Genomic DNA, 23,394 nt, shown 5'->3' with positions numbered 1-23,394 from the left:
TGATTCTAATAATCCAGGCAGGAGATAGGATGATTTGGATCAGGGTAGTGAAGATGGAGGTGGTGAGAAGTGGTTACCCCCTAGATATATTTAGAAGGTAGAGGGGCAGAATTTCCCAATGGGATCAGTTACATGTGAGAGAAGAAGGAATCTGGGAAGGCTCCAAGATTTCTGGCCTGTGTACTGGAAGGATGGAGTTGGCTTTTATTGAAATGAGGAAGATGGGAGATGAATGGATTATGGGATGAACGTGGATTGTAGGATAAGCAGTCGTGGTCTTGGTCTGTTCAGTGAAGTCTGAGTTGCCCATTAGACTTCCAGGCAGAGAATGAATAGTTGCATACATCCAACCAGACTATGGTAAAAAAAAAATCTGCCGGCAATGCTGGAATCCCAGGTTTGATCCCTGAGATGGGAAGATCTCCTGGAGAAGGGAATGGCAACCCACTCCAGGATTCTGGCCTGGAGAATCCTGTGGACAGAGGAGCCTGGTGGGCTACAGTCCATGGAAGTGCAAAGAGCTGGATCAGCTGAGCACGCACAGACACACACAACCAGACTATAGTCTCACAGGGATCCTGAAGAATGAGTGGCATTTAAAAAGGAATATATACCGTTGAAAGGGCTTTTAAGTTGAAGGGGAGAGTTCAGGAAAGACCTTCACTGCATCTGGAGGCTGAGTGATAATTTAAGAAGCTTTTTTAAAAGTCTGAGTAAGAGTTGATTGTGCTCTGATCTAGGGTATTGGCAACAGAAATGGAAACAAAAAGACACTGAGTAAGAGGACCTGGTAACTAATTGAACATTTAAAGAAGGGAGAGACAAAGGTGAAAAATGGCTCTCTGATTTTAAATGTGAATGACTGGAGGGCAAGTAACACTATTAACAAGAGGAAACGCAGGTTTGGAGACAAAATTTTTGGCTATATCATGTAGCCAAATAACCATGTGTTTATAGTCATATGACTTATCACTTAACAAAATTCTTTCTAGATACTGTTCCTATTGATCCTTTTACAGTGAAGATTCCTAGGGGACATCCATGCAGAGATGTTTATTTAACAAGCATTTGGGATTGATTCAGAGAGACTGGTCCTAGGCTATGGATTTGGGAGTCACTGGCATAGAGATCGTTATTGAATTCCTGAGCTAGCTGGGCAAGTGTATTATTAAAAAAGTGTGGTGATGGCAAAATCTTGGGGAAGGCAAATTTAGAGGCCCAAGAAAGATGCAAAGCTATTTAAACAACTAAAAGGGGAGTCAGTTACAATGAAATAAAAGCAGAAATGGTAGGAAAGAACATTTTGGGTACCTCACACTCAAAGGCTTCGTGTCTCTTCACTCCTTAGTATGCAGATCTGACCTCTCTTTCCAGGAGGTCTGCCTTAGTTCCCCCTCCTTTGATGTGTGTATAGCACACATTCCTGGGCAACACCCCACTCTACTCAAACAAAGTACTCTAGTTTGAGCTCTTTGAGACCTAATCCACATTACATCCTCATGGCAGCAGTCACACGTGGACAAAACAAAAACTGCCTTAATACCAAAGAGGATTATAATAAAAGTTATATAGTAACGGGCTGTTGGAAACCACCCGGTCTTTGAGACCGGGCACGGTGCAGTGGTGGGGCAGGTCTTTATAGAACCCTTGGGAAGCAGCCGCAGCAGCACATGTCTTCATGGCATTGAACTTGAGGAGAAAATATCAGGTAATCTTTAAATAATTTAATAAGTACTCAGAAAAGGCAGCCAAACCTTAAGAGATTATCTCTGGAGGAGATAAGAACAGGTGATTCTAGGGACTAATAATTTTTTTTCTCTAATGTAATCTTTTTCTGCATCGACTCCCCTAAATATGAACGTCAGATTATTTTTTTCAGCATGGTTCAGGGTTCATTTAGCCATTCTGTGAAAGAATTCACATTTGGCTGGAGTGCTAGGCTCTTGTTTCTGCTTTTTGGAAAAACACCATTTATCTCTGTAGTGCTATTTCTGTGATATCATGAAAGCATCTAGGTAGTACCACAGAACTGTAGATGGAATTTCCAAATATAAGCCCAACCTTCCAGTTTTAACCTTGAATCCGGTCCCATGAACCTTGGTTACTATGAGTATTTTTGTCGTAGGAGTAAGTCCTTGAGTGATGTCAGCGCAGAGGATATTCAGAGCTTGCGTCAGCTACGTTACGAGGAGATGCAGAGAATCAAGTCCCAGTTAAAAGAACAGGACCAGAAATGGCAGGATGTGAGTATGCTGCTTATTGGGAGATGGGGAGGATATGTTTATTGGACTCTTTTTTCTTCTCCAAGAAGACAGTCAGTATACTCAAGGGACAATTTTTCTTGATGGCGGATTACAGTTCCATAGAAAATATGAGCAAACTCCCTTTAAAAAAGAGTTTTAAACCCTTCTGCTCCATTTGTTGTATCTTAAAGGCCATTGTGAAACACAGAAGCTCCTTATCTTCTGATATTTTCTGTGGGTTCTCAAAAATGAGAAGCTGCTTCATTGCAGTGTAGGTCTTGTTTACTTGCTCTGGTGGTTGCATTTGGGGTATGACTGTCAGTGATGCTCACGAAAGGGAAGACTTTGCTTATGGTTTAGGGGGAGCAGGGGACGAGCACAGAGACTGGGGATCAGCAGGGAGAGATGAAAGTGTTCTTAGAGTTAATAGAGAAGGTTTGGGGAAAAATGTGAATGATAATTCAGTACTATTTTGGTTAAAAAAGGAGTTATTGAATGTGAATCAAAATAAGATGTTTTCACAGAGCTGATGTATATCCAGATGTCTGTTTGGATAAAGATTTAATCTTTAGTTTTGTCCCTGGCAGAAGAGAGCTGTGCCTTTTTTAAAAGGGTCAATTGTTACAGGCCAAAGGAGTGTAGGACTTCCTTGGTAGCTCAGCTGGTAAAGAATCTGCCTGCAATACAGGAAACCTCAGTTCGATTCCTGGGTCAGGAAGATCCCCTAGGAGAAGGGATAGGCTGCCCACTCCAGTATTCTTGGGCTTCCCTGGTATCTCAGATGGTAAAGAATCTGCTCACAATGTGGAAGACCTGGGTTTGATCCCTGGGTTGGGAAGATCCCCTGGAGGAGGGCATGGTACTCCAGGATTCTGGCCTGAAGAATTCCATGGACAGAGGAGGCTGGTGGGCTACAGTCCATGGGGTCACAAAAAGTCAGACACGACTGAGTGACTTTCACTTTCACTGACACATATACGCTGTATATATTTATGGGCTTCCCTGCTGGCGCTGGTGGTAAAGAACCTCCCTGCCAATGCAGGAGACATGTCCCACACCAGTATTCTTGCCTGGAGAATCCCATGGTCAGAGGAGCCTGGTGGGCTACAGTCCATGGGGTCGCAGAGTTGGACACGACTGAGTGATTTTCACTTTCATAATTCACCCTCAAAGGAGTCTAAGGGGCTTCCTAGGTGGCACTAGTGGTAAAGAATTTGCCGGCCAATGAAGGAGTCACAGGAGACACAAAGATTGGGCTCAATCTCCCAAGTCAGGAAGATCCCACGGAGTAAGAAATGGCACCCCACTCCAGTATTCTTTCCTGGAGAGTTCTGTGGGTAGAGGAGCCTGGCAGGCTACAGTCCATGGGCCACAAAGAGTCGGACGTGACTGAGCGACTGAGCACAGCACCCAGCAAAGGAGTGTAAACAATTACGATAGATAAATTACATATAGCAGACCCAAAGAAATCTGAGCACAACTTTATGGTAAGAGGGTTGAGTGGTAGTGTGAACAGAAGGGTCAGAGATAGTAAATCTTAATTTTCAAAGGAATTAAATATTAAGTAACAAAGATGAAACCCCTGCCTTAGCTATGTTTCTAAATTCCACTTCTTTTATTTGGGATCTCAATGTCATTGTCAAGAAACAGAAATTCAGTGGCAGTTTGCCAAAATACATGTTAACTGGAGATGAAAGTGAGCGATATGGAGAGGTTATCCCTTAGGTTAAGTCAGATGAAAATTCATGCTAGTTCTGCTTCAGTCCTTCAGGACCGATGTGCACTGCTTTTGTTCTTTCTGGAAATAGTTCATATTGATTTCAGGCTTTTTTTTTTTTTTTTTTTTTTTTAAGCAGGAATGGCCCTGCCTGCTCCCAAAGGGTGTAAACCAAACCTATTTTATGTGCCTGGGCGGTGAGGTTTTTTTTTTTTTTAAGTCTGGAACTTTGCATAAGGCTGCAGTACCGCTAGCAGTTCTCAGCGTGGGACTTCTCTGGGTGGCACAGTGAAGTTGGTGCTAACCCAACTGTCCTAACCCCCTGAACGTCAGAACCAGCTTAGGCCGCCGGGACTAATTTTAAAGATGAATCAGGTTGAGTGTCCTGGGGGTCACTCCCAGGATGCGTCCTGGATTGGATGTATGGGAAAATACGGCCACTGCTTCCTGTGTGATCTTCCTTATTGCCCTGTTCTCACGGGGAGTTGAACTGCTTCGAAATCATATTCTTGAGTCTTTATTGTTCAATTGCTCTGTTGTGTCCGACTCTTTGTGACCCCATAGACTGCAGCACACCAGGCTTCCCTGTTCTTCAGTATCTCCTAGAGTTTGCTCAAACTCATGTCTTTTGAGTCAGTGATGCCATCCAGCCATATCATCCTCTGTCTGGCTTCCCCGTTAAAGCCTTTCCACACCTGGCCCTCCCTTCCCAGGTTAGAATTGACCACTCTCTCCATACACCCCTGACTCTCTCATGCAACCTCTTCACGTTCATTGTTGAACTTTATTTACCTGTCTGTCTTTCCCTTCTGGACTGAGAGTTCCTCTAGAGGAAGCACATTTTATTCCTCTGTGTGTTTGTGGCCCTGTTGCCTCCAAGTAGGGACCGACCTCTGTATTTTTTTAATGTGTGTCTCTATACTTAGCCATGTTACAGTCATGTTTCTGTTCTAGTTTGACTAATGAAACATGTCATTTCACGTAAGAACAAGATGATTGCAGTGAGATGAAAATAAATTTGCAACAGTTCCCGACCTTTCTGACCTGGCATCTAATTACAAGCGTTTAGCATTCTTTGTGAAATGGGCAACAAGGCAGGCACTACCTGGGAAAACAAAAATGGGGTCTATCTTATTAGGTCAGGGTTTTCAGACAGAAGCATGAGATAAAGGCTCAGTACAGAAACACTGGCTATAAAAAGCAAAATTAGGGCACCTTGGCATCAAGTTGGAGTGAATAGTTTTAGCGACATAATGGAATCCTCTGGCGCGCGCTCACTGCTGGAAAGGGTGTGTAGAAATTCAGGTGTGCCTAGGCTGACGTGATTTTTCTCTGTCAGGACCTTGCAAAATGGAAAGATCGTCGGAAAAGCTACACTTCGGATCTGCAGAAGAAAAAGGAGGAGAGGGAGGAGATTGAGAAGCAGGCTCTTGAGAAGTCGGAGAGAAGATCTAAGACATTTAACGAAATGCTGCAGGACAGGTAATGAGACCAAATGCATCTCAGGGTTGGGGAAACCAGTGTTAGATATTTTGTGTAAGTGTTGTGAGCTGTACTTATGCACCAGTATTAGACTGTCATCAAATATGCATAAACCTTTGAGCGTTTTGCTCTGCAGTGAAAAAGCAAAGTACTGCTGTAATAAGTAGTGATTTGAATTAATGAAAGAAAGGTGTACTTAAAAGTGGCATTCCTTGTTCCTTCCTTATACATTGTATATTCACATGCAGAATTGGCTGATGTTGGCTATCTTTGCAAAAATAAACAACTTTTTCCTCCTTTTAAAGTAAATTTAAGAATGGAATGGTTAAAAAAATGGCTCTCATTCTTAACTAAATTGTGTAAAATGTAACAAAGTTCTTTTTCATGTTGGCATGGTGCAATTAAAATTGTATTTTTAAAGGAAGACTACATAAACATCACTGTAGGGGTTTATCTTTTGCTTTGCAACATAACAGGATAAAGGTCCAGTTAAACTTGCCTGTGGAGCAGTTGCTCCATGAAACCTTGAGATATTTATGGGTCAGGGAGAAGGCAAATATGCTTTAAGGAGGATGTCAAAAAGGAAAGGTGCTGTCAGGTAGAATTAAACAAAGCTCCTTTGTCCCTAGAAGACAATGGTAAACACAGTTTCATTCACTTGAATGCAATGCAGTTGGCTTGGGATGTACTCCTTACTGAATAATAGCCAAGAGACTGTTTCATCAATTTCTCTGAAAATAGAAATGGTGACTTTTAATCTGCCATAACTGTCCATGCAGATTCTACCAAGCTGTATGAAATCAGCTTGATTTCTAACTTGATCTTATTGAAAGTCTGAATCTTTTGTGGCCTTCTAGTTTTACAAAACTATTGTAAATTGTATACAGGAACTCTCTCAACTCTGTTAAGAAATCTGCATCTTTGGAGGGTTCAAAATGGTTGTCAGTTATCTTTAAAGTGTGTTATGGAACTTTGAATAATCTCTTATTTAAAATTTTCTTATTTTCCTGTGAAAATCCTTTTACAATTGCAAATACTTCAGAGATTTTTCTTAGCCTCTTTAAGGGGAAAAAAAAAAAATCAAGCTCTTAATCCTTCTTTGTGTGATGTTGAAAAATTCACGAGTATTTTTTCTCACATTCTGTTTATTACATTATTATACTAAGTCAGCCATCTTTTTATTCCTATCCTTTTTTTATGTTATGACCAAAATAACATGTCTCTCCACCTCTGGGTGTCAAAAGCATAATTTTGTGGTTATGGTGTTTCTGCTAAGGGAATCCCAAAATCAGATGTCTACAGTTGCATCGAGAAGGAGGCTGTATTCTTTTGATGATGGATTGAATGAAGAAAAGCTTCCCCCTGTGCTGCCTATGCCAGAAGCCTATTCCCAGAGTGAGAGAGCAGAGGAGAAAGGAACGGCTTATCCGACAGAAATTCCTAAGCAGGATTCTACAACTTTTGCAAAAAGGGAGGTCACAGCTGAAGTTCGGTTTCCTTCTAGAAGCCCTGTGGAAGAACAGCGCCCAGCCTCTTTGTCATCTCAGCATTCACTGAATACACAGATGGAGTTGACTCGAGTTTCAGCAACTCTCCCCAGAAGTTACCAGAAAACCGATGCGGCCAGGTTAACCTCTGTGGTCACACCGAGACCTTTTGGCTCTCAGTCAAGGGGAATCTCATCACTCCCGAGATCGTATACGGTAAACGTGCGTTCCCTTGGTCTGTTCTCCAGTGCAAAACACTGGTGAATTTGTGCGGAGGTTTCTGTTAGAGATATTAGATATGTAAAGTGTTTTAGATTCAGTAGACACTTAATACTTAAAATACAGCAACAATGCAGAACTGTTTAAATTTCAAATTCAGTGAAAGGAGAGCTGACACATTTTATTTTATTTATTTATTTATTTTATTGTTAACATTACCATTGATTTTATTTAATTTTTTATTTTTTTAAATTTTAAAATCTTTAATTCTTACATGCGTTCCCAAACATGAACCCCCCTCCCACCTCCCTCCCCATAACATCTCTCTGGGTCATCCCCATGCACCAGCTCCAAGCATGCTGTATCCTGCATCAGACATAGACTGGCGATTCAATTCTTACATGATAGTATACATGTTAGAATGTCATTCTCCCAAATCATCCCACCCTCTCCCTCTCCCTCTGAGTCCAAAAGTCCATTATACACATCTGTGTCTCTTTCCCTGTCTTGCATACAGGGTCGTCATTGCCATCTTCATTTTAAAAAATAAACTACATCCTAAGGCAGAGCATTTACTTAAAAAAATTTTTTTTTAGTTTTTAGAATTTATTTTAATTGGAGGATATTTACAACATTGTGATGGTTTTTGCCATACATCAACATGAATTGGCCACGGTGTACATGTGTCCCCTCATCCTGAACTCCACTCCCACCTCCTTCCCCATCCTCCCAGAGCACCGACTTTGAGTGCCTTGCTTCATGCATCGAACTTGCCCTGTTCATCTGTTCTACATATGGTAATATATGTGTTTCAATGCTATTTTCTCAAATCATCGCACCCTCACCTTCTCCCACAGAATCCAAAAATTTGTTCTTTACATCTCTGTCTCTTTTCCTGCCTTGCATATAGAATCATTGTTATCGTCTTTCTAAATCCCATATATATGCATTAACATATATGGAAACAGTATTGGAGTTTCTCTGTCTGACTTACTTCATTCTGTAAATAGGCTCCAGTTCCATCCACCTGTGGTACACACAGTGGAATATTACTCAGCTATAAAAAGGAATGCGTTGGAGCATTTACTTTTTAGTGTCATATTTTCTCAGATGTATCTATTTTGAATACTGTGTGTGCTCAGTTGCTTCCAGTTCTTTGTGATCCCATGGGCTGTAGCCCGTCCGTGAAATTCTCCAGGCAAGAATACTGGAGCGGGTTGCCAATTCTTTCTCTAGGGGATCTTCCCCACCCAGAGTCTCTTGTACCCCCTGCATTGGCAGGCAGATTCTTTACCACTGCACCACCTGGGAAGCCCCATTGTGAAGTGTTAGGTTGTACTATATGAAGTTGCCAGTAGTTAGTTCTTTTTGACCTATAAAACAGCAATTTCATGCAGTTTAACCTAAATATTCTTAGGTGATTATGCCCAAATTTTCTGTGTATCCTCATTTCCCACTTCATTAGAACTTGATACATTTAAATGTATTTATTAAAATGTATCTCATGGTTCAAAAAATACATATTTTATTGGGGTTTTAAAGAATATAGAATCATTTACTCTGAGAATGAAGCAGTGCCATGTACCTGAAAGTGACTGTATTAATTTAAATTATGTGAAAGGAAGCAGGACGGTCTTGAGCGCTTTGGTATTCAAATTCCTTTTACCTCTGCCAAGTAGAATCCTAAAAATCTAAGAGAAAAGATTTGATTAAAAAAATTCGAAGTGAGCAAAGCCTGCCTAAACTAACCAGGAAAACCTCTGACCATTATATTAAGTAAACACAGACATATTTGACAATATAAAAATTAAATTTATATGATAGACACCGTTAATGTAGTCAAAAGACTACATTTATATAGGCTCAGAAAAATATTAGTAAAATGTATTTTATATATAGGTTTACTATCCCTAAGATTTAAAATGCTCCTACAAATTGATAAGGAAAAGATAAATAGTAGAAAAGTGGATATATAAATGAATGGCCAGTTCAAGGGAGAGGGACTTTGAAAGGTTGGTTACATAAAGCACATAGAAGCATGTGTAGTCTTATTAGAGCAAGCATGAACTGTACAGCTTTTTACCCATGAGATGACAAAGATTTAAAATGTTCAAACTGTGTGGTGTTGACAAGGATGCAGAGATACTAACATTCTTACACGTTAATTTGGGAGTGCATTGTTACAGTTTTAAAAGATATATGTGTGTGTGTGTATACAAAAGTTATATTACACATATATTCTTTGGTTAAGTTTACCTTTAGGAATTTATGCTATAAAAATAAACATGCTGGTATATGTAATATCTTGGGCACACTTTAAATGACATTGAAGCATAATCAAGTGAATAAATTATAGATATCCATAGTGTGGAGTATCCAACTGAACTAGTTTAGATTTCTGTCTGTTGACCTGGAGTAATATAAATGAGCAAAGCATGTTTTAAAGGTCTGTTTATAATAGAAACACTTCCATAAAATCAGCTATTCCTCCCACTTCATATGTGCATATCTGTTAGTGTCAAAGAACATGCTCCTCCAGCCTTTTAGTAATAGCTACTTTGCTGTGGGAGCTATATGTTACTTTCGTTACCTTAAAATATTAATCTAATGTATATACTTTAAAATAGAAATCTAACAGAACAGCAAGTTTACAATGATGATTCTTATTTAGATGGATGATTCTTGGAAGTATAATGGAGACATAGAAGGCGTTAAGAGAACCCAGAGCAGTTCGATCAGCATCTCTGTGCAAAGACCTGACACAAGCCAGCTTGCGTCCGGCTCATCCAGTGAAAGAGAGGCCGAAGCGCCCAGAGAAAGTGTGATGCGGTTGCCCTCTCCTACACCACCCTACTCATCTCTTTCCCAGGATCAGGCTGCCACTTCTAAAGACACATTGTCTTCAATATCTAGCCCTGATTTAACATCTGAGCTTGGAGAAGGGAGAAGCTCGCCACAGGCAGAGGTCCCCAGGTCACAGGTGAGTTTGGAAAGGCCTTTTAATAACCTGCTGCTTAAAAACTAAAGGATTTAAATCAGAAAACCATATTTCTCTGGGCATGACAGTCTTGACCGATAATGTAGAAATTGATGTTGCATTTTCTTTTTAACAGATCTTGGAGGAGGTAGATCTCTTCCAGCTCTGTGATGGATCCAGATGACCCTTCTGATATGGGTGTATGGAGACTTTTGGGACCAATCTCCCTCTGGTTAGGCTGGGTTCACTCCCTACTCCCCACTTCAGCAGCTGTTGATTGCACTGCTGGTGCTCATCAGTCCAGGTTCAGGTGCAAAGGTTACTCAGGCGATTTTAGATGCAGGTCTAGTAGTTAAATGGGTAATAAAAGCCGCTTCTCAGGAAAGTGAACTTAATCACAAGGAGAAATTGATACATATGAGAGGGACTGGGCTGTAAGGACATGGCACTTCTTTTTCTACCATATGAAAAGTGTGGTGGTGGTGGTTTAGTTGCTAAGTCATGTCTGACTCTTGTAACCCCATGGACTGTAGCCTGCCAGGCTCCTCTGTCCATGGGATTCTCCAGGCAAGAATACTGGAGTGGATTGCCTCCTCCAGGGGATCTTCCTGACCCAGGGATCCAACCCAATTCTCTTAGGTCTCCTGCATTAGTAGGCAGGTTCTTTACCAGTAGCGCCACCTGGGAGGCCCTGTTGCTTGTCTAGAGAACCGAAAGAAACTTTTCTCTTTTGGAAAAAGCCTTCATTAAGCAATTTGAGAGTTGTATGAAGCCTTTAGTGTGGAGGTGCTTTTATGGCTCTGTGACTTAGTCTAGCCTAAAGGTACCTTACTAGAGTGTATATTTTCCAAGGCACAACATCAAGTATATAACATGGCCTAAGTTATATTAATGAAATACCTTTGTGTAAAATATGACATAGTGTATTTTAGTATCATTCATTTTTATCACTACAGCAAAGCTTTACAAGTTTAGAGTAAGCTCATCTCTTCATGATTATAAAAGACTCTGTGCTTGAGACAATTTGGAAATGTTGGAAAATATACGCAATAAAAATGGTTTGGCAATCCCATCATTTAGAGAGATTCTTTGACACTTAGGTATATCTCTTCCAGTTTTTCTATCCGTATTTACAAAAGTATCTAAAGCAATTTCTTCAGGTTGCTAAAAAATGACTGGTTGTTAATTATGTTTTAACTTCCATTTTAAGGAACTGGGAATATGTAATTAGCATCATAAGTCTCAATGGATGAGAAGAATAGCCTCTGTTATACTTGGGGATCATAAGGTGCCAGTGGATGAATAATAGAGAGAGCAAGGTGCCTTTTGTTTTATGGACTTGCCTGTTCGCCTTCCTCTTTTCAAACAGCAAATCCCACGAAGCAGCCTGATTATTGTCCTGTGTGCTTAGTGATGGCAGCTCCCTCAGGGTAACAGGTGACTAGCTGCATCCATGGATTAAGAAAAAGCCTAAGTGTGGGTGTGTGTTCCAGGTCAGAGTAGTTCAGAGGAACCTGAGTTACCGTGGCATGGTTTCAGGTTTCATTATTAGCGTGTTTATGCCTTTTAGTCACCCAACTTGAAGTGGAATGCTACCAGGCAAAATTAGGCTTGAATTAGTAAGTGGAGCAGTTGGAATTCTTGACCAGACGTCTATGTTATACGATCACTTACTTGCCTGTTCTAGAAATGCTTGATGTGTCCACTTCCACATTCCGAGGAAAGTGACTTATGTAGCATTGCCCTGCTCTTATCACTCAGAAGGCACTTGCTGACCTGGGCAAAGGGTGGGGAATGCACAGAACAGCCTAGGACCAGTATGGCACGGGTGTATGCAACATGCCTGCAAATTATCCAATTCTAGGAGTTCAGAGTAGAGAAAAATAAAAAGTGTCTGGCTGAACATTGAGATGTCTTTCTCTTTTAACTGAAGTATAGTTAATTTGCAGTATTCTATTGGTTTCAGGTAGACACCTTGGTAGCTTTGTAAAAGAGTGTTCTTCAGGTCTTCTTTCTTTACTACGCGTGTGCGGGCAGTATCCTTTCCTGTCTTTCTACAGCATCTCTCTCGATGTTGTTACCCTTTTCTATCCTTGCTTCTGCTACCCTAGTTCCGGCCCTTTCCCTCATTAATGCAAACACTTTGTAAAATAGTCACAGATCTTTATGCATCCTACACAAGGCTGGCCCCAGATTAATTTGCACGATGCCAGGCTGGACTGGCTAATTTCTCTGCTTCAAAGCCCCCAGTGACATGCTGTGGTTCCTTCTGTGAAGTTCAGAGCGCTCGAGAACACTGGGGTCCCTCATGACCGGTCCCAAATTCTCTTTGTAGCCCTGGCACAGCTCATGTTTACTGAATGCTTGTCATGTCAGTAGGCTTAGCACGGAATGATTTATTAAATCTTCACAATGAACCTCTTATTGCTGTTTTGTAGCTGTGGAAATTGAGGCATGAAGTGGTCGTGATATTTCTCCATGTCCACACAGGGTATGGAGTGATGGAGTCAGGATTTGAACTTAGGCCATTTGACTCAAGGTTGCCTACACCACCTTGTGTTGTGAGAAAGAGAGGGGAAGTAGCTGAAAGCTCTTCACATGAGACTGCTTGACTTCTCTGAAACACACCATTTACTTTCATGAACACATCACGTATATTTTTGTTCTTATTGTTGCCCTATTTTAAAATGTTCATTTCAGTCATCTCCGTGTTTTGAAGTCCTCTTGTTCCTTCAAAGCCCAGAGGGTTGGTTCCTTCGTGGGTCAAGATGTCTGTTTCCTCCCCCTTGTTGGAACTGAATTTTTCACCCTTGAAAGTTTCGTTCACTGAATTTTTCCCCCTTGAAAGTTTCATTCACTGAATTTTTTCTTGTCCATGTGTTTTCTTCTTCACTGGTATTCTTCCCCAGTGGCTCAGACTGCCTGCAATGCAGGATACCCTGGTTTGATCCCTGGGTTGGGAAGATTCCTTGAAGAAGAGAATGGTTACCCACTCCAGTATTCTTGGCTGGAGAATTCCATGGACAGAGAGCCTGGCAGACTACAGTCCACAGGGTCGCAAAGAGTCAGACGTGACTGACTAACACTTTCATTTTTTTCACTTTTCGGCTTTTACCCATAGTTGTCACTTAAGTGTTTACTGAGTTGAATTGCATTCAAGGCCTTGATGACTAGACTGAAGTATGAATTTGATCCAGCAGGTAATTTAGGTCCTTATAGGTTCTTTAATGTGGGACTTTTAGGATTAAGTGATATTATAGGAATGTGAGCACTGTGATGTTCTAGAAAATTATTTTAAGAAGGTGAAATCTAAGGGCAGAAATGGGCTAGTAGCCTGTCACAGAATTATGGTAAGAAGGGAATTCATAGCATAAAGAGCAAAGACTTAACAAAGGAAGAACGTAATGACCTTTTTAAAAATCTGCTCAGGAATTTCTTTCTCATCTCCATTGCTGATCTGGAGTTTTATTTTGCTCTCTTTCCCTTTCTCCTCTACTTCTGTTAGGGGTTGCTTCCTTTTCCTTCTTCCCTGCCAATCCAGGCTGCCAGGGCAATTCTCAAGGGAACCCAGGGCAAGAGGAAGCAGTGTGGCTCCCAGAGTCCTCCGGCCTGCTCTGACTGCCTTGCATATGTGCCTTTCCCCCGCAAAAGGGTGTTGCCCGGGTTTTTGTTTTGTTTTCTGTCTTGTCCTAGCCCTCTGCTCTCAAATCTCAACCAAATCCTTGTTTCAGGACCTTTGCTCCAGATTATTAGATCAGAACCCAGAATCAGGATGATAAATACATGTGGAGGGAAGGAAGCTTTTTACACTTCTGATGCCCAAGTCTACAATAGTGCCTCTTTTAAGAGTACCCAGGTTTTAACCTTCTCACAGCTTCCTTCTGTTCATCTTACCTGCTTGTCACCTTCACTGGACCCTAATCTATCTAAAGGTGGGAAGCAAGTCTATTTTGCTCACTGTTAGTGCAGTGCCTGTACCTTTAAGTATTTGCTGAATGCTGACTGAGTTCTATCATAGTAGCTTTGGAGCCATGTGTGCGAGAGTTAAATAGGAATTTCTTTTGTTGTTCTGGAAACTGCCTAAGCAGCGTATATTACCATGTATAGCATTGTTTCCATGGGAAAAAGAAGATGATTAATAGGCATCACCTATGTGCCTTAGCACCTTTTAAATGTTTCATTTAAGCCCCTTAATAATTTAGCAAAGTATGTGGTATTATCCTCACTTTTACCAGTGAAATACTTGAGATTTGAAAGTTATATAACATGCCCCAGGCTGGTTAGATTCTTAGGCCACAGTTGCAATTTCTCTGACCCTAATTTATTTTTTTGAAATGTGACATGCTTAAATTGGAAAAGAACCTTGTTTCTAGTTAAAACACCAAATGTTGACTTATTTTAACATCGCCATGTGTTTAGAATTTAGAGCCAGTGTGGACTGAAATATCTTCTGGTTCATAAAGAGAAAATCATTCTTAAAATTACTTTGAAAGAAGGTAGATATTTATTAAAACTTAGCCCAATTGAATGTAATTCTGAGATGCAGACTTTGAAATCTACACAGTAGGTTATAAGGAGCTACCAGAAAATTTTAAATAGAGTGTGATATAATAATTGGCATTTTCTGTAACTAAAGTTCAGGCAGCTGTGCGGAAGATGGGAGGAAGGAAAGGCTGGAGGCAGGAGAGCCAATTAGAAGGTTACCCACGGCAGTTTAGAGGGAAACTATGACCTGAGTTAAGATGAGCTTAAAGGAGGATGGAAGGATGGGATATTCAAGGTAGATTTATGGCTTGTGGACTTGTAACACTTTATTAAGTGCATGTGTGTGATGGATTGTGGGGGGCCCATTGTGTAGAGGTAGCCTGGGGAGCAGTTAGGGGGAGGAAGGAGGAAGAGGCCCAGAAAGAACCTGGTATTTCTAACTTGGGCATCTGGTTGAATAGTGATGTAATTAACCCATATGTGAAAAACAAGAGGTAGAAGAGCAAGTTTAGGGAGGAAGAGAATAAATATAATTTTGACTGTGTTGGACTTAGGTAATAGTTGATGACGATGCATGAGGTTTACTCAGGAAAACAAGTGGTCAAGAAAGTGGGAGACTGACTAGGGAGGAGGAGCAGCAACCAAAGGAAACTGGAAAGGAGAGGAGCACGCTAATGAAAGCAGGAGGGGGCCAGAGGGGTGGAGGAGAAAGGCAAGAGGGCGACGTGGAAGGTTGTTTCCTGAAAGCAAGAGGAGTTGGCAGTGCCTGATGGGATGAGGGCCGAAAACAGATTTGGTAGGTAATAAGAGAGAAGCTTGGGAATGGGCTGAGTCACGTGGTAGAGCTGGCAGGATCACCTGCTTCCTTGGAGTGGGTCATGGAGAAGGGGAGAAGGTAGATATAGACTCATCTTCAGTGAAGGAGGAGCTGTGCCATGATTTGAGGGCTACTCACTATGGCTTCCCTTGTGGCTCAGCTGGTAAGGAATCTGCCTGCAATGTGGGGGACCTGGGTTGGGAAGATTCCCTGGAGAAGGGAAAGGCTACCCACTCCAATATTCTGGCTTGGAGAATTCCACGGACTGTATAGTCCATGACACGACTGAGCGACTTTCACTATGTTCTCATCCACTAAGACCCTGAAAAAAGACATGAAAGAACCATGTAGCCAACATCAAAGATTGTTTATTTCCTTTGTCATTTATGATTTTACAGCCTAAATCTACTTTTAGTGTATTTTTATTTTATCGATTTAAGTAAGCTCTCTTTAAATGAACATGTTTATCTGATCAAAAAAGTTTGAGAATGCCCATCTGACTTGTTAGTATATAAGGTTGACCCTGCTGTTCATTACATTCCATCTGTGGTGATACTAGAATCCAACCCAGGGATCGAATCCAGGTCTCCCGTGTTGCAGGTGGGTTCTGTACTACCTGAGCCTCAAGGGAAGCCCAAGAATAGTGGAGTAGGCAGCCTACCCCTTCTCCAGCAGATCTTCCCAACCCAGGAATCGAACCAGGGTCTCCTGCATTGTAGGCTGATTCTTTACCAACTGAGCTATCAGGGAAGCCCTGTTAATTTATTAGATCTCATAAAAATCTGCTCATAGCTATGCCAGATAACCATATTTTTGTTTACAAATCTCAGCTTGAAGTCTATTTCTGGGTGTCGCTGGTGGCTCCTGCCAGTGCAGGAGACATGGGTTCGATCCCTGATCCAGGAAGATCCCACATGTCCCAGAGCAACCCGTGTACCACAGCTGTTGAGCCTGTGCTCTAGAGCTTGCAAGCTGCAACTGCTGAGCCCGTGTGACAAAACTAGTGAAATCTGGGAACCCTAGAGCCCATGCTCCACAATAAGAGAAGCTCAAGCAGCCCCTGCTTGCAGCAACTAGAGCAAAGCCCACACAGCAATGGAGACCCAGCACAGGCAAAAATAAAAATAGTGAATAAAAAATTCTAGAGAATGTCAGACGACTAAGAGGTTGAGAAGCATGAGGAGAAATTAAAAAGTGTATATTTCTGTTTAAATTGAGGAAAGTTATTTTTATTTTAGATGCTGATATGTTGGTAATTGTACTCTATCTTTTCCAAAATAGGCAACTGTCACCACTTGGCGTGGTTCTTTATCAGTCATCAAGACTCTAGATTTCCCCCAATAATGTATATTCCTGGTTCCATCCAGTTCAAAAGGAAATTCCCACATCATCTTGCGAAACTTGGACCCTTTGTAGAATCCTCACATGGCATATTTCTCATGAGAAAAACCAGGAGGCACAAATCCTAAGTGAAATCAGAGTTGACTGGATTATGCTTGACTGTAATTATAGAGGTATGTTAGTTGCACAATCATGTCTGACTTTTTGCAACTCCATGGACTGTAACCCTCCAGGCCCCTCTGTCCATGGGATTTTCCAGGCAAGAATAGAGAGTAGGTAGCCATTCGTTTCTCCTGTGGATCTTCCTGACCCAAGGATCAAAGCCGGGTCTCCCACATTGCAGGCGTATTCTTTACCATCTGAGCCACCAGGGAAAGCCACCTTACCTACAAAAAGTCTCAAGGATAATCTAATTCAAGAACTTAGGATTCCACAGACATGCCACAGTGACTGTCATAGGAGGAAGCCATGCAAGAGGGGACTATGGGGCCCTTTCCTCGAACCGCGACCACCCACTTTAATCCTTTCTGTATAGGTTTTGAGAGGAAGGTGGTCTGCATGGGAAAATAGCGTTTTGGAAACAGAAAGCTTAAAAATTAATGCCATTGTGAGAGGAAAAGTCTCTGTCAGACTCAGTGAAATGCCTGAGGCTACCTGGCTGTTGACAGAAATAGACCTGTAATTGGTTCTCTCTCCTTTGTGTGTATCTCCAGGACCCACAGAACAGGCTGCCAGACTGTGGCCACAATGAGGCTGACCTCCTCTGTTAACTGTTTCAGAGAGGTGGTCATTTGCCCTTTTATTATGTTCAAGTAGAGATTTAGCTCCAGGGTAAGAGCAGTCCTTTAGAAGACAATTCTTCTGGTCTAATAGGATTGTGAGGCTCTTCCATCTATGGCTTAAGCTCATTCTCTTTTATCCTGTTCCACCAAACAGGATACTATTCACTTACTCTTGCCCACAAAGAATTCTTTATTGTAGTTTGGAACTATTTATTAAAACTCTGTCCTGTCTCTTATTCTTCAAAATATAAAAAACCTGAGTTAGTATCTTGGAATTTCTAATCCATGGTTTGTCTCTGTGGCCTTATATAGCAATAGATTCTGCATTCTGATTGGCTTTAGGTCAGAATATGGAGTGGAGTGGGGTAAGAGTGGTGAAGATGACCACTTATTTTCATTGAGTCATCTCTAATTTAAGTGTGTGGTGGTTTTGGTTAAGAAGTAGAACTAACCAGTAATTTTTTCTATTCATAGCAGAGTTTTATTATATTCCAGAGATTGGTATCCATCAGGCTGATCATTAATGAGTATTCTTACTACCTACATCTCAGTTCCCATATTTCAACTGCTTTATATGATGTCTGATGAAAAAAAAGTTTCTATATTATTAGCTACACTGTTTTTTTTTTTTTTTTCTTAAAAAATTCTGTACCCACTCTTGAAAAGTCAGTAATTATTTCTTGAGACCTAGGACTATGCCTCGGAGAAGGCAATGGCACCCCACTCCAGTACTCTTGCCTGGAAAATCCCATGGACAGAGGAGCCTGGAAAGCTGCAGTCCATGGGGTCACTGAGGGTTGGACACGACGGAAGTAACTTAGCAGCAGCAGCAGCAACAGCAGGACTATGCCTGATTCGTCTTTATTTCCTAAGTGTTTTAATCAGAATAGATGCATAATAAATGTATGTTGAACAAATGAGTAAGTGTATATTGTTATAGCACTTACTTCTCATGTCCATATAATACAGTAAATTCTTGATCCTTTATTCAATGCCTCTCTTGTCTTCCTTCTAATTCATATGTAATATCACAGTTTTCCTTAGAATGTAGTCACTTGACTTTTAAACTTATTTTAAAGGCACAAAAATTTCTGAATTGCCCAGTGGTCCTAGGTCTGGGTTTAACTGCCAAATTAAAATTGAGAAGTTATAGGTTTTTCCTGGAAAATAAAGCAACTTTAAGAGGAATTTTTCTTTTTAAACAATTGAGTCTAAGTTCTTGATAATTGTGAATCAAAGACCTGGAAACACTGATCTGGGAAGCAAACGCTCAAATTTATGTCTGGTCTTTACCCCAAACAAAAAATATAAATTATGGAAGTTAATTAAATTTTTCACAAGCATAGTATACTGTAAAACTGAAAGCATTTCTTTTGGAAAATGGCTTAAAGTCCGTGAAACTGAGAATTTGTTGCTGTGGACTGTAGTGGAGATGGGAATAAAGGTCTACCAGCTGTCCAAGAGGCTCTTGTGCTTGTGAGCTGCTGTAACTTCAAGGAGGTTGTGGCCTGGAGCTCATGCTGTCCCAGGGGCCCTCTTGGCATCTTACTAGTGGTTCCTCGGGGTTGACCTAGTTCTGCATTTTGCAGCATAAGTAGCTTTTACCACTACATCGTCATGAAGCAGTCGGAGAAGCAAAAATGTCTTGGCAGACTTAGAGATGCCTATTAGGGAACGGTACCACTCCTAGAAAAGTGATTCTGGTTGCTGAATTTGGGTCTACAAACCCTCAAAATTATTCAGCTAAATATGTTAAATGCTGGAGGTAGTTTTTTAAAGTATGGTGGAATTTTAAAAATAAGTGATTTCAATCTTTTTTGCGTTTTCAAAGATGGCATTTTGTTGCCTTGTGTTTGAGATAGAATAGGTAAATTCTGAAAGAACGGCTTGTTAATTTGATACATTTATATATTGTAATGTGATTGCCATTGTAGTGATAATTAACATCTCACATTACATAATTAGCTTTTCTCTTTATGGTTGGAAATTCTAGTCTCTTAGCAAGTTTGATTATAATAAGATATTATTTATAGTCACAATACCGTGTATTAGATCTCTAGGGCTCATTTTACTGTTCATTACAAGTTTGTACCCTTAAACACCATCTGTTCTTTCCTCTCACCCCCATCCCCTTGTAACCACCATTTTACTCCCTGTTTTATGAGTTTGGCTTTGAGATTCAACATATAAGTGATATCACATGTACTTGTCTTCCTTTGTCTGACTTACTTCACTTTAGCATAATGTCCTCAGTTTCTTCCATATTGTTCCAGATGGCAGGATATCCTTTTCCTCATGGCTGAATAATATTCCATTGTGTGTGTGTGTATATATGTGTGTGTGTGGTGTATATATGTGTATATGTATATATATGCCATATCTTCTCAGTCAACTCCATTCCTGGGTAACAACAAATGGTCTATAACTGAGGCTTAAGTGTATGATGAGCAAAAGCCTAAGCTTTATCATATAAATCAACTGATTTATAGTATTCATGCAAAGAACAATAGCCATAGATATGAAGCTTTCCCTTATTTTAGCAGAAAATAATAAACTGAGAAATATTTATATAAATGAAAGTTTTACCAAACCCAAGGGGGAGAAGAATGGTGTTTCTGGTTCATCATGAAATAACTCCAGTGTGCCCTGCACACAGCCTCCCTTCTTTGGCAGATAGACTTTCCTCCATGTGGGTGCCAGGGACACTTGATCCCACCGTTTCATGTTTGTTTTCAGGATCAGTTCAGTGATATGAGAATCAGCATAAACCAGACGCCTGGGAGCAGTCTTGACTTTGGGTTTACAGTAAAATGGGCTTTTTCCAGGATCTTCGTAGCATCAGTTGAAGCAGGTAAATCATAGATTTTGCTCTACTGTGGTGTTTTCTTGTTTGTTGTCTTTTGCTGTTCAGTGTCCCCCTCCCACCCCCTCCCCCTGCCCAGAAATGTGCTTATTTGAAAGGGGAGGAGAAAACACACATGCAAAATGCAGCAGTAAAGTGAAGAGATATGTCTTCTTCCTGGAGACTGAAGGAGTTATGAATTACATATTGGTTGATCTTGCCTAATTGATTTTAGTGTTGAGTCGAAATTTTGTGAGTGTTACAGAATTCATTTATCAAAATTTTAGACTTAATATTTGGAAATACTAGCAAACTACTAAATTGAAGATCCAGAAAGAACTGTCCTTGTGTTTGTGGTGGGTACATAGGTACTATATATCATCAGTATTTTCTGAGCATCTAATGGATCTGTTGCCCATGGACCCCGGAGGATGTTTCAGGACTTTTACAAAAAGGATTGCCCCTCCTCCACCCAGGATTATTCCAAATTAGGCCCAGGAACTCTTGGCAAAATATTACAAGACCTGAAATTAAAACGAAAGCTATTGTATATGCAATATGTTCCTCAATACAAAAGTTCCTCATTTGAATGTTTTAGCTATATAAAAATGCATACTTACTCTGGTTATTTCTTTGAGATTCCAAGGCTGATTTAATTAGATACTGATAGGTAGTAATTTTAAGCCATTTTAAGTGACCTTTTTTTTTTTCATTCCCATTCCAGAGCGCATCTGGCTTTGGAAGCTCAGCTAAAGTACAATATATACTTTATGTTTTTAATTTAAACATAATTAAATTTTTTCTTCTTAGGTTAATAAAGCAATTTTATTGAACAGATGACTTTATCATTTCTCCTTTAAATGCTTAGAAAGATACATACCATAGAATAAAAAAAATGCCTTTGGTTGCCTTGTAATTTTGTAGCTACTCAAATATTTGATAACTTTAAGAAATTCTGTGACTCTTCTGCAACTGAAAGATATGAGAAATGCTTAGATGAGGTTAAGAAGTCATTGTTTTCCTTAATTTAAATGAACAGTGACTAGTAAAACATGTTTTTATTTTTCATCGGTGGTTTCATTTATTTTGCTTTATTTAGGTAGCCCAGCAGAATTTTCTCAGCTACAGGTAGATGATGAAATTATTGCTATCAACAACACCAGGTTTTCATATAAGGACACAAAAGAGTGGGAGGAAACCATGGCTAAGGCCCAGGAAACTGGGAGCCTAGTTATGGATATCAGGCGCTATGGAAAGTCTGGTGAGTTGGTTATCCCACTGTGTTTGGCTTTCTAAACTGGGAGCTGGTCTTTGGCAAGTGGTTATAACAGCTTGCTTCAATAACATTTTTTTCTCTCTCCATTTCACTTTTTTGTTTTTTGGCTGAAAGATGTTTGTGGTTATGTTGAAATGTCTTGAATGATATTTCTTTGGATGTTCTGTCTGAAAACTTCACTAGCAAATTTACTGAATTCTACATGATTTATTGACTGATCGATGTGCTGAACTGGCTTTGAATGCAGATAGCAACTGAAGGCTCTTGTAATTGCGTCTGCATTTGGGAGTTATATGCTGATGTTGAATATTAAGAATTACACCGTGGTTTCACTTCCTCTACAGCATCCTGACTGTAACTGGTATAAGAAAGAACACAGTAGGTCAGTATCCCAGTTGTTGACTCTCAAGGAAGTTTCCATGTACATTTCATCACTGTGTTTCTTAATTGTCGAGGTTAGACGGGGAAGGGCATTAAGCTTTCCCAGACCTACCAACTTAGGATATCAAAATATAATATTCAGTCCTGGTTTACAGAAAGATTCAGCAAATTTGCCAGTCTTTTCATTATTAACATGCTCTAACCCTCTGGTTTTGGAAGGCTATCTGGTGGTAAAAGGCCTTAAACTCTTCATTTCTTTCACATACTGTCTGATTTATTTGTCTTGTGTGTGTGTATGTTTTGTGTGTACATTTCAGTAACTTTGTTCTCTCCACTTCTACATTTATGTGTACTCATTTCTTGATCTTCATGTGACAATCAGATTGGGGCAAAGACCAGACTTCCCTGCCATTTACACGGCATAAAACCCTCAATCTCACCAGTATGGCTACCAAAATTATAGGTTCACCTGAAACAAAGTGGATTGATGCCACTTCCGGAATTTACAGCTCAGACAAAGCTTCAACTCTGTCAGTAACAACCGATTTCTCAGAAAGCCTTCAGAGTTCTGTAAGTATTTTGGGAAGTGTTAGTATTGGGTAGAGCAAAGCAACTATAGGAAGTGTGTTGGAGGTGGGGGAGGAGTTTACTTTCTTTGAACAATTTTGATGCTATTTTAAAAACATAGATAATTAATAAGGTAATTTATAGTAATGAGAGTAAAATATATCTTTGAAAATCATAAGGCATTACTCATGAATAATTATGAGTAATAGTGAGTTATATAATGAAAATAATCTAAAGATCCCACAGTGATCTTTTGTAGGTGTTTCTTACCAACCGTTCATCATTATACCCATCTCTTAGATCATTGTGAATGTGAAGAAGTTAATTATGTAGAATTATATGCTATAACTTTTCTATGCTTTCCTTAGTCTTTACTGGTAAAATAAGTATAGTAATTGTGTGCAATTTAAAAACCTCATGAAGCAGTTTTAGTTGTTGTGTGGGTGAATTTGATGGGTAGAATTACATATGTAGTTAAGAGATGCATAGTTACATTAATTGATTAAAATTGATTAATAAGAATGTAAGTATTTTTCCAAGTATCAAAGTAATAATTAAATTTAAATTTTCAAATAAATGTGTGTACATTGACTCCCTAGATATAATTGTTGTCATCCCAAGATGCTTCCTTTTGTCTGATAAGGAGATTCTGCAACCTGTATAAGAAAGGTTTAAATGTTAGAGGGTTCTATATGACTGTGTTGCTTATTTACAGACATAAAGCAAATGGACAAATGGTTATTTAGCCCATCATGTTTCTTGGAAAATTAATGACTGG

At 40.0% G+C, this 23,394-nt stretch overlaps 1 protein-coding gene across 8 annotated transcripts in view; it reads left to right on the top strand.

Moving 5' to 3' along the window:
- The window catches only part of LMO7 (LIM domain 7), a 221,579-nt gene that overhangs the window by 173,861 nt on the left and 24,324 nt on the right, over positions 1–23,394 (top strand). For 5 of the 8 annotated variants that reach the window (XM_013968307.2, XM_013968308.2, XM_005687667.3 and 2 more), the window contains 7 exons: positions 2,126–2,243; positions 5,300–5,442; positions 6,719–7,151; positions 9,820–10,128; positions 20,287–20,401; positions 21,492–21,653; positions 22,432–22,619. In XM_013968307.2, the coding sequence (XP_013823761.2) occupies positions 2,126–2,243; positions 5,300–5,442; positions 6,719–7,151; positions 9,820–10,128; positions 20,287–20,401; positions 21,492–21,653; positions 22,432–22,619 (1,468 nt within the window). The remainder of the gene's footprint in view (positions 1–2,125; positions 2,244–5,299; positions 5,443–6,718; positions 7,152–9,819; positions 10,129–20,286; positions 20,402–21,491; positions 21,654–22,431; positions 22,620–23,394) is intronic. The other 3 variants (XM_005687664.3, XM_005687668.3, XM_005687665.3) reach the window with 1 other exon arrangement.

Source organism: Capra hircus, chromosome 12 (assembly GCF_001704415.2).
Source record: "Capra hircus breed San Clemente chromosome 12, ASM170441v1, whole genome shotgun sequence".
NCBI classification, from domain to species: Eukaryota; Metazoa; Chordata; class Mammalia; order Artiodactyla; family Bovidae; genus Capra; species Capra hircus.
Note: the sequence above shows the minus strand (reverse complement) of the source record. Positions and strands in the feature narration are given on the sequence as shown.